Source organism: Oncorhynchus nerka, linkage group LG12 (assembly GCF_034236695.1).
Source record: "Oncorhynchus nerka isolate Pitt River linkage group LG12, Oner_Uvic_2.0, whole genome shotgun sequence".
Lineage (NCBI taxonomy): Eukaryota > Metazoa > Chordata > Actinopteri > Salmoniformes > Salmonidae > Oncorhynchus > Oncorhynchus nerka.
Genome location: NC_088407.1, coordinates 6668084 through 6679872, shown reverse-complemented (window position 1 = coordinate 6679872; position 11789 = coordinate 6668084). Strand labels below are relative to the sequence as shown.

Genomic DNA, 11789 nt, shown 5'->3' with positions numbered 1-11789 from the left:
CTCTAATATCAATATGCCTCATTCATTACTATCATGGTTAGTGATTACTGTCTATTTCACTGTAGAGCCTCTAGCCCTGCTCAATATGCCTTAACCAACCATGTTGTTCCACCTCCTACATATGCGATGACATCACCTTGTTTAAACATCTCTCTCATCATTACTCAATGCCTAGATTTACCTCCAATGTACTCTCATCCTACCTTACCTTTGTACCATACACCATGCCTTGAATCTATGCTATCGTGCCCAGAAACTTGCTCCTTTTACTCTGTTCCGAACGTGCTAGACGGCCAGTTCTTATAGCCTTTAGCCGTACCCTTATCCTACTTATCCTCTGTTCCTCTGGTGATGTGGAGGTTAATCCAGGTCCTGCAGTGCCTAGCTCCACTCCCACTCCCCAGGTGCTCACATTTGTTCACTTCTGTAACCATAAAAGCCTTGGTTTCATTCATGTTAAAATTAGAAGGCTACTCACTAAGTGTGTTTTACTCGCTGCGTTAGCACACTCTGCCAACCCAGATGTCTTAGCAGTGTCTGAATCCTGGCTCAGGAAAACCACCAAAAACCCTGAAATCTCCATCGCCAACTATAACATTTTCCGCCAAGATAGAACTGCCAAAGGGGGAGGTGTTTCAATCTACTGCAAAGATAGATAGTAATACAGAACTCTGCAGAATAAGTCTGTACCCAAACAATTTGAGCTTAGACTTCTAAAAATGCACCTTTCCAGAAACAAGTCTCTCACTGTTGCCGCTTGCTATAGACCTCCCTCTGTCCCCAGCTGTGCCCTCGGGCATCCTCATAGATGTCAACCTAACGCGCCCTCCAAATAACCCTCTGTTGTTTTCAATCAGGATCTCAGCAATCACTGCCTCATTGCCTGCATCCGTAATGGGTCTGCGACCAAACGACCACCCCTCATCACTGTCAAACGCTCCCTGAAACATTTCTGCGAGCAGGCCTTTCTAATCCACCTGGCCGGGGTATCCTGGAATGACATTGACCTCATCCCGTTAGTAGATGATGCCTGGCTATTCTTTAAAAGTGCCTTCCGCACTATCTTAAATAAGTATGCCCCATTAATATGCAACTTCCTGGATTAATATTCAACTTCCTGGATTAATATGCAACTTCCTGGATTAATATGCAACTTCCTGAATTAATATGCAATTTCCTGGATTAATATGCAACTTCCTGGATTAATATGCAACTTCCTGGATTAATATGCAACTTCCTGGATTAATATGCAATTTCCTGGATTAATATGCAACTTCCTGGATTAATATGCAACTTCCTGGATTAATATGCAACTTCCTGGATTAATATGCAACTTCCTGGATTAATATGCAACTTCCTGGATTAATATGCAACTTCCTGGATTAATATGCAACTTCCTGGATAAATATGGAAATGCCACTGCTTGTTTAAAAGCCCTGTGGAGTCAAAATACAGTTTCTGTCTTTTGTATAAAAGCTGATGAAACTAAGACTGAAAGTGAGGGTAAATTGTATCAGTGTTATTTCTTGATAGTTGCTAGACAATCCAATCATACATCCAGTTGAATGATCAAACCATTCATATCAGAATACCTGAGTCCAGCATCTAGATATACATCTCTGGTACTAGAGGAGTGGCAGGTAGCCTGCAGTTAGAGAGTTGGGCCAGTAGTTCAAATCAGTGAGCTGACAAGTTGATATATCCATCTATGTGCCCTTAAGCAAGGCGCAACCTTCATTTCTCCAGTGTCAATGTTGATAATGGCTGACCTCTCAGAGGGTGTCCCATGGAGAACCGGTAATGAATAGAAACACATTTCCAAATCACACCTGTGTATTAATAACCTCTTAAAGCTAGGGGGCAGCATTTTCACTTTTGGATAAATAGCGTGCCCAATTTCAACTTCCTGCTACTCATGCCAAGAATATAAGATATGCATATTATTCATAGATTTGGATAGAAAACCCTCTGACGTTTCTAAAAATGTTTGAATTATGTCTGTGAGTATAACAGAACTTATGTAGCAGGCAAAACCCCAAGGACTAACTGTTCAGAATTTTTTATTTTTTCCCCATCTCTCTTCCCTATATTGTCTTTGCCATTGGAAATTTAATGGAAATATACGTGTGTGTGAAGTAGGTGTGTTATGTTTATTTAAGATGACTTCAGAGTTGATGTCAGAGTGATTAGAGGGACAATAGAGTGCTGAGTACCAGGCAGTTAGCAGGTGTGGTAGGCTACTAATGACCATCACCAGCATCAGAGCTTGGAGAAGCCTAACTACTACATGGCCACGTGGCATTTGACTGCCTTCATGTTCTGTAACTTCCGGTGGGTGTGGTAATACAGTCACCATAAAGGTCCTCGTCCTTCCTCCATTTCCCAGAATTGGACTGGTTCAGAAAAATCACACCAACAATAAAGTAAGTAAATCAACACTTTAATCTCTGGATTTCTTCATGTATTTATTTGTATGGGATGTGAATCCGTTCCTGTAGTTCAGTAAAGACAACTGTCAGTCTTCTACATCTTACTTCCAACGCCTTTCATCTACAATTACAGACAACAACAAAATATACACATCAAGAATCAGCTGAAAAGTAGTAACATTTAGTGAATGAGTATGTATAAACACACACCTTGATGGAACAGTTGCTAGCAGGTGATAGCAGTGCCTGGTGGAGTCTCAGTACCCTAGATATTCTGTCCAGTAGTGGTCACACACCAACAGTAACCTACCAGAAATAGACATGTTGCATATACACATTGAATTGTCACATTCAACTGAATTGGAGGATTTAGTGTCTGCATGTGCGTCCGTGTTAACCTGTAGAGCCCCAACATTGCTCGGGGGTGTATTGTCCATTGTCGTCACACGTGGGGATGTAGGCTCCAATTGAGCCATTTACAGTGGCATCTCTAGCATCCTCACATGGGGTCTTGGGTCGTATCATAGCATCTGGACACAGGTAACATGCTTTGTAATGTGGACATAACATTTCAGGACAATATACATTTCTGGACGCTGTTTGAGAGTTGGGCCAGTAGTTCAAATCAGAGCTTCCTGGCTAAATATTTAAGTTGTTTAAAAACCCTGTGCAGTCAATTCTGGTTCTGTGTTTTGTAGAAGAGCTGATGACACTAAGACAAAACGTGAGGGTAAATTGTATTAGTGTTATTTCCTGATAGTTGCTAGACAATCCAATCATACATCCAGTTGAATGATCAAACCATTCATATCAGAATACCTCAGTCCAGCATCTAGATATACATCTCTGGAACTAGAGGAGTGGCAGGTAGCCTGCGGTTAGAGAGTTGGGCCAGTAGTTCAAATCAGTGAGCTGACAAGTTGATATATCTGCCTGTGTGCCCTTAAGCAAGGCACAACCTTCATTTCTCCAGTGTCAAGGTTGATAATGGCTGACCTCTCAGAAGGTGTCCCAAGGAGAACCGATAATGAATAGAAACACATTTCCAAATCACACCTGTGTATTAATTATTAATATTAAAACTCACTTAACTTCCCAGGAATATGTATCCTTCCCAAATGGCTCCTCACTCCTTGTGTAGTGAACTACCTTTGACAAGGGCCTACAATGCACTACATAGGGAATGGGAAGCATTATAGATAGTCAGAGGCTACCCATTTACTGCAAAGGTAACTAGTAGTCTACGCTCTTAAATTCAGGGGGCCACTTCACAAAAATGGTACTGGGAGACACCCAGTGAATCCCTTGGAAGAGTGCAGAAGGTGAGAGTGCATCATTATTTAATAGACTATCTGCATCTCCAATGTTACCTAAATGTTATGTGCACTTGTCAAACGTAGTGCACTATGTAGTTGTGCCATTTTTGTGGAGTGGCCCCCTGAATTTAAGAGCGTAGACTACTAGTTACCTTTGCAGTAAATGGGTAGCCTCTGACTATCTATAATGCTTCCCATTCCCTATGTAGTGCATTGTAGGCCCTCGTCAAAGGTAGTTCACTACACAAGGAGTGAGGAGCCATTTGGGAAGGATACATATTCCTGTGTGCCAGGCTAATCTATTGTATGTGGTTGAAGAAGTGATACCTGAGTTACATCAGACTAGTAGCACCGTGTTGCCCATACTTCTTCTTGGGGTCCTCAGGACTGGGTTTAGAAAATGCTGCTTTGGTTGTTATTTCAGTTTTGTACCTAATAGTGGGTTTCCTTAACCTCTCCTCTAGTACCCACAGCCATTCCAGATGCTTTAAAATGCTCAACTAATCTCTCTTTCTCTCTCTCAGGAGACTATCACCATGGCGATATTGACTATCATTCTGCTTGTCAGCACGGCTTTTGCTCTGGGAGGTAAGCGGGACATACTTCACACCTACTCCCCAACATCTTAAATAAACATAACACACCTACTTCACACATGTAGGTGTTAATACACAGGTGTGATTTGGAAATGTGTTTCTATTCATTACCGGTTCTCCATGGGACACCCTCTGAGAGGTCAGCCATTATCAACATTGACACTGGAGAAATGAAGGTTGCGCCTTGCTTAAGGGCACATAGATGGATATATCAACTTGTCAGCTCACTGATTTGAATTACTGGCCCAACTCTCTAACTGCAGGCTACCTGCCACTCCTCTAGTTCCAGAGATGTATATCTAGATGCTGGACTGAGGTATTCTGATATGAATGGTTTGATCATTCAACTGGATGTATGATTGGATTGTCTAGCAATAAACTGATACAATTTCCAGTCTTAGTTTCATCAGCTCTTCTACGAAACTGGAATTTGACTCCACAGGCGTTTTAAACAAGTAGCAGAATTTGACCAGGGCCCTTCGGGAACAGGGTCCCTTATAGGATGCAGTCTCCTGACCAGGGCCCAAAGGGAACAGGGTCCCATATAGGATGCAGTCTCCTTACCAGGGCCCAATGGGGAACAGGGTCCCATATAGGATGCAGTCTCCTGACCAGGGCCCAACGGGGAACAGGGTCCCATATAGGATGCAGTCTCCTGACCAGGGCCCAAAGGGGAACAGGGTCCCATATAGGATGCAGTCTCCTGACCAGGGCCCAAAGGGGAACAGGGTCCCATATAGGATGCAGTCTCCTGACCAGGGCCCAAAGGGGAACAGGGTCCCATATAGGATGCAGTCTCCTGACCAGGACCCATAGGGGAACAGGGTCCCATATAGGATGCAGTCTCCTGACCAAGGCCCTTCGGGGAACAGGGTCCCATATAGGATCCAGTCTCCTGACCAGGGCCCAAAGGGGAACAGGGTCCCATATAGAACACAGTCCATGATTCCAGAATGTATATCCATCATTGTTATGTTATGTCCACCTAACAATGTATGTTACCTGTGTGTCCAGATGGTGCGATACGACCCAAGACCCCATGTGAGGATGCTAGAGATGCCGTGCCACATGGCCTAGTTGGAGCCTACATCCCCACGTGTGACGCCGCTGGACGATACACCCCTGAGCAATGTTCAGGCTCTACAGGTTACCACACACACTATAAATGCTCCAATTCAGTTGAACGTGACAATTCAACATGTTACAGTAAAATGTGTAAATGTTATATATTTAACAGGTTATTAACATGTCTTTCTGGTAGGTTACTGTTGGTGTGTGACCAGTTCTGGACAGAAGATCCAGGGTACTGACACTCCACCAGGCACTGCTCCAATCATATGTTCCACCCAGAGTAAGTGAGGCCCTGTGGTCTCATCCAACACCATCACCACTTTAAACTCCAACACATCACTACTCTTGCTTCCTACCTTGGACCTCTTTATGCTTTCTTTACAAGATGCTAAACTGATTTCTGTATCATGATCTCTCTTCTTCCTGTCTTTCTGTATCATGATCTCTCTTCTTCCTGTGTCATGATCTTTCTTCTTCCTGGGTCTTTCCACTACCGACCATTCAGGTCATCCCTGGGATTTTTACTCCTAAACACGTTCTCTTATAGCCACAGACACAATTTAACCAGTTTTAGAGACTTCAGAGTGTTTTCTATACACATATACTTATCATATGCATATACTATATTCCTGGCATGAGTAGCAGGACGTTGAAATGTTGCGCAATTTTTTACAAAAAGCTGCGAAAATTCGCATCATCCCTAACAGGTTTTAACCCTCATCCTCCTGCTACATAACATCAGAACTGACAGCCACATTGTTCTCAATCCAGCACAGCTGTTGCCAAAACAACTACTTCTTAACCTCTTGCTTCTACCTGAGACGCTTGCGTCCCAACTAGAGCTCTGGAAATGCAAATGCGCTACGCTAAATGCTAATAGTATTAGTTAAAACTCAAACGTTCATTAAAATACACATGCAGGGTATCGAATTAAAGCTACACTCGTTGTGAATCCAGGCAACAAGTCAGATTTTTAAAATGCTTTTCGGCGAAAGCATGAGAAGCTATTATCTGATAGCATGCACCAATACACTACAACACAAAAGCCACGCAGGGGACGTAAACAAAATAATTAGCATTTCGGCATTACACAAACCGCACAATAAAATAGAAAACAGTCCTTACCTTTCACCATCTTCTTTGTTGGCACTCCTAGATGTCCCATAAACACTATTGGGTCTTTATTTCGATTAAATCGGTCCATATAAAGCCAAGATATCGTTATATGTAGACTGTGTGATAAACGAAAAAAACAGCGTTTTCAAAACGTAACGTCATTTTTTAAAATTCAAAAAGTCGACGATAAACTTTCACAAAACACTTCGAAATACGTTTGTAATGCAACTTTAGGTATTAGTAAACGTTAATAAGCGATAAAATTCATCAGGAGGCGATATAAAGATCATTAGCTGTCCGTCTGGAAAAATGTCCGGCTAGAAACTCAACGAAAATATCCGGTCCTAGACCTGAAGAAATACGGTGCCCTGCATGTGTTTGACCAAGAAAAACCTCGAAGGGAAATGACAAGACTCTAGACACCGTGTGGAAGCTGTAGGTACTGCAACCTCAGTCAATTAATTGTGGTTCACCTTTATCAATGGGTTCAAGTAGCGCATGGATATATTTTCCCATTTTCAGTGATCAGTTTTTCCTGTGCTTTTCGATGTAAATGCCGTTCTGGTAAAGCCACAGCAGTGATTTAACCAGTTTTATAAACGTCTGAGTGTTTTCTATCCACACAGACTAAGCAAATGCATATACTATATTCCTGGCATGAGTAGCAGGGCGCTGAAATGTTGCGCGATTTTTAACAGAATGTTCAAAAAAGTAGAGGGTAGAAGGAAGAGGTTAATTTCCTGCATTTTTGTTCTTCACTACTCGCCGCCATTTCGGACATCCAACTCTCCGGGCGGGGTTCCAGAGGGAGGGTCTGACTGGACGGGTCCTTAAAAAGGAGAGGAGGGAGAATTTAACTCACAGGCAGGACAGAGAGAGAGAGAGAGACCCAGTGAAGACCTTTGAAGATCTCTGAAGGAGTGAAGCAACAACTGAATATTTCAGAAATGTACATCTGAAATGGCTTCCTATTCCGTATAGCGCACTTCTCCTGACCAGGGCCCAAAGGGGAACAGGGTCCCATATAGGATGCAGTCTCTTGACCAGGGCCCTTCGGGGAACAGGGTCCCATATAGGATGCAGTCTCCTGACCAGGGCCCAAAGGGGAACAGGGTCCCATATAGGAGGCAGTCTCCTGACCAGGGCCCAAAGGGGACAGGGTCCCATATAGGATGCAGTCTCCTGACCAGGGCCAATAAGGGAACAGGGTCCCATATAGGATGCAGTCTCCTGACCAGGGCCCAAAGGGGAACAGGGTCCCATATAGGATGCAGTCTCCTGACCAGGGCCCAAAGGGGACAGGGTCCCATATAGGATGCAGTCTCCTGACCAGGGCCAATAAGGGAACAGGGTCCCATATAGGATGCAGTCTACTGACCAGGGCCCAAAGGGGAACAGGGTCCCATATAGGATGCAGTCTCCTGACCAAGGCCCAAAGGGGAACAGGGTCCCATATAGGATGCAGTCTCCTGACTAGGGCCCAAAGGGGAACCGGGTCCCATATAGGATGCAGTCTCCTGACCAGGCCCCAACGGGGAACAGGATCCAATATAGGATGCAGTCTCCTGACCAGGGCCCAAAGGGGAACAGGGTCCCATATAGAACACAGTCCATGATTCCAGAATGTATATCCATCATTGTTATGTTATGTCCACATTACAATGTATGTTACCTGTGTCATGTATTGTCATGTTATGTCTTGTTCCTGTTCTTTCTCTTCTCTTCGTTTCCCCCTGCTGGTCGTATTAGGTTACCTTCTCTCCCTTTCCTTCCCTCAGCTGTCCCTCGTCTCCTCTAACTACCTCGTTTACTCTCTCCCACCTGTTCCCTCTTTTCCCTCTGATTAGGTCTCTATTTCTCTCTCTGTTTCTGCTTCTGTCTTTGTCGGATTCTCGTTTGCTTCGCCCTTGTCCTGTCCTGTCGTAATCTGCCTCTTCATTAGATGCTGCGTGTGATCAGGTGCCTCTGTCCTCTACGGTCCGCGCCTACCCGGAGGTACCTGCAGTCTGTTGCCGCTAGTCCTGCTATTCTCCTCTGCTGCTAGAAGGGGACTCTCATGTAAAGATCAGAGGACTATATGATTTGTTTGTCGCCCTCTCTGCGGGTTGTCTATTTAGTCAACCTATACATCTGAAGAGGATTTATGTTTTCCCTGTGTTTGGACATTAAAAGACTCTGTTTCTGTTAAACCGCTTTTGGGTCCTCACTCACCTGCATAACAACCTGTGTGTCCAGATGGTGCGATACGACCCAAGACCCCATGTGAGGATGCTAGAGATGCCGTGCCACATGGCCTAGTTGGAGCCTACATCCCCACGTGTGACGCCGCTGGACGATACACCCCTGAGCAATGTTGGGGCTCTACAGGTTAAAACACACACACACACACACTATAAATGATCCAATTCAGTTGAACGTGACAATTCAATGTGTTACAGTAAAATGTATATTTGTGTAAATATTGTATTATGTAACAGGTTATTAACATGTCTCTTTCTGGTAGGTTACTGTTGGTGTGTGAAAAGTTCTGGACAGAAGATCCAGGGTACTGACACTCCACCAGGCAATGCTAGAATCAACTGTTCCACTAAGTCTAAATGAGGCCCTGTGGTGGTAAATGAGGCCCCACTTTAAAGTCCAACACATCACTACTCTTGCTTCCTACCTTGGACCTCTTTATGCTTTCTTTACAAGATGCTCCAATGATTTCAGTGTCATGATCTCTCTTCTTCCTGTGTCCCTCTGTCATGACATCTCTTCATCTCTTCTAATTTAATTCTAATTATGGCAGCTGTGATCCTCCAAAGACATCGACATGTCATTCCAATATATACAGGAGTTCAGAGTCCAGAATCAGAACCATGCTACTCTGAGTCTGAAGAATTGTTCCAGGCCACAGAGGGATGAAAGACCCCTTGACTGAGTCGACATCGTCACATTTCACTAAATCATTCCATTGTTTGCTTCATGCATTATATCATCCTGTAAAATAAAGTACATGCCCTTCATCTTTACATGAGTAAATGTTGTACTAGAACTTGTAGGATGAAAGATGATTCATATTCCCTGGTTTTGTTACATGTTGATGCCATCTGATCTTTTAGGGCCAGACTGATCTATTAATGGTGAGGGTTACTTCATGTTCATACCAATATTTGGAGGCAGGGAGGAAACTTGGCTGAACGTGGTCAGTACAGTATTAGCTAGAATGTGTTGGTGATACACATCATTGCTCTGTGTGAACAGGACATCCAAGAAGTTAAATTAGTAACTTTAGTGGGGTAAGTAAATGTTCAGCCTATAATTTGCTAACTAGGTAATTTTATAACTAAAACACACATGACAAAGTCTGTGGTCACCTGCTCGTCAAACATCTCATTCCAAAATCATGGAGTTGGTCCCCCCTTTGTTATAACTGCCTCAAGTCTTCTGGGAAGGCCTTGCACTAGATGTCAGAACATTGCTGTGGGGGATGTGCTTCCATTCAGCCACAACAGCATTAGTGAGGTCGGGCACTGATTTAAGGCGATTAGGCCTGGCTCGTAGTTGGCGTTCCAATTCATCCCAAAATAATTTTATGGGGTTGAGGTCAGGGTTCTGTGCAGGCCAGTCAAGTTCTTCCACACCAATCTCAAAAAACAATTTATGTATAAACCTGCACAAGGGGATTGTCATGCTGAAACAGGAAACGGCCTTCCCCAAACTTAAAGTTGGAAGCACAGAATCGTCTACAATGTCATTGTATGCAGTAGCGTTAAGATTTGCCTTCACTGGAATTAAGGGGCCCGAACCATGAACAACGGCACCAGACCATTATTCCTCCTCCACCAAACTTTATTTGGCACTATGCATTTGGGCAGGTCGCATTCTCCTGGCATTTCTCCAAACAGATGTCAAAGAAAAGCTCTCACACACACACACACACACACACAGCAAGGATGGAGTGACACAGTGCGGTGCTTTAAAGACACACAGAGCCGGCAATGGCATTACCATAATCTCTAGGCTGTGCCGAGTTCAACGAGATGCCCCGCTAGACCGTAGCTCGCTCGGTCTGAGCGCAGCGACCGTGAAAAAAAGTAGCGAGAGAACCATTAGTGTTAGAAGCACAATTGCCGATCTGTGCAAGCCTAACCTTGACCATGTGGCATTAACCCTAAACAGTGAAAACGTTTTTTTTTCCATCTCCCAGTTTACATTGACATCTATCCCCATAGGAATACATTGCCTTTTCTTCTAAATTCAACCTGAAGCCTATGTGGGTTATGAATGCTTTATGAACCTTTCTTCAATGAAAATCCATCAGGCCACTATGAGGTCTCCTTGTGTTGATTCTAAGCTTCCTGAAGCAACCGGAAGTGGTTAAAATCACCCCAATTTTTTTTTGCCATACCCAACCTGCAGTTTGCGAGAAATATTGCAAATCTGTGTAATTCAGTCAGTTTTTAACGTAAAGACTTAAAACTCAGGATTCTGTAAAAGCCTACCCCGATGAGGATATGGGTTTACTTTTAGCTTCCTGTGCCAACCGGAAGTGCCATAATTGGGGTCAAAGGGGCTGTTTCGAATGTTAAAAAAGTCTGATCTTTCCAAAACTTCAAATGTCTGATTATGCAACCATCATGAACTGTAAATCAGTCATTCATCCCATCAGATTTCCAAGAAAAACTCTCACACACACACAGCAAGGATGGAGTGACACAGTGTGGGGCTCAGAGACACACAGAGCATGCAATAGTTACCTTTGTTCAAACTATCAAAGAACAGTCACACCTAGAGCTCTGAAAATTTAGAAACCTGTTATAGAGCTCAAGTCGATAGTGCATGGTGTGTTATGTGACTCTAGAACGTTCTCAGATTGAGAAACAGCCTAGTACATTTGCAGTAACTTCAATTCATTTTGACCATTACGAAAATGACGACATTTAGAAAAGTCCCAGAGTCACAAGACTAGGTGCATTAAAACCGTCTCGGCCCATAAAGACGGACCCCAACATTTGTGTCCGATAGCTCATTCAGGGACCCCGAAGCAACTCCCAGAAAATGTGGATTATCATCACCAATTAAAGTCGCTGCTTGGGCTCCAAATTAACTATTGAGCCGAAACTTGGGATTCGAGGTCGCCTCAGCTAGGCCTACACATAATGTCAGAGCTGGACCCGCAGCTAGATAGTAACTACGTGTTATATGCTTTTATTCTGGTTTAACCTTTTGTGACTAGGGGGCAGTATTTTCATTTTTGGAAAAATAACTTTCCCGTA

The 11789-nt window shown here is 43.6% G+C and overlaps 1 protein-coding gene across 1 annotated transcript; it reads left to right on the top strand.

Annotated features, from left to right (window-relative positions):
- The first annotated feature begins 2350 nt into the window (after positions 1 to 2350).
- Positions 2351 to 9542, top strand: LOC115137856 (saxiphilin-like). The gene is made up of 6 exons (XM_029674135.2): positions 2351 to 2423; positions 4270 to 4333; positions 5356 to 5487; positions 5603 to 5692; positions 8764 to 8895; positions 9032 to 9542. Exons 2-6 carry the CDS (start codon positions 4282 to 4284, stop codon positions 9127 to 9129), a joined length of 504 nt encoding a protein of 167 aa, XP_029529995.2. The 5' UTR covers positions 2351 to 2423; positions 4270 to 4281; the 3' UTR covers positions 9130 to 9542.
- The last annotated feature ends 2247 nt before the right edge of the window (positions 9543 to 11789 follow it).

What these genes read in the sequence shown, in the direction of transcription:
- LOC115137856 (XM_029674135.2), top strand. Translation starts at nt 4,282, where the DNA reads ATGGCGATATTGACTATCATTCTGCTTGTCAGCACGGCTTTTGCTCTG. An exon ending in AATCATATGTTCCACCCAGA is followed by an intron (nt 5,693 to 8,763) that starts GTAAGTGAGGCC and finishes CTGTGTGTCCAG; the next exon opens with ATGGTGCGATACGACCCAAG. An exon ending in GCAATGTTGGGGCTCTACAG is followed by an intron (nt 8,896 to 9,031) that starts GTTAAAACACAC and finishes TCTTTCTGGTAG; the next exon opens with GTTACTGTTGGTGTGTGAAA.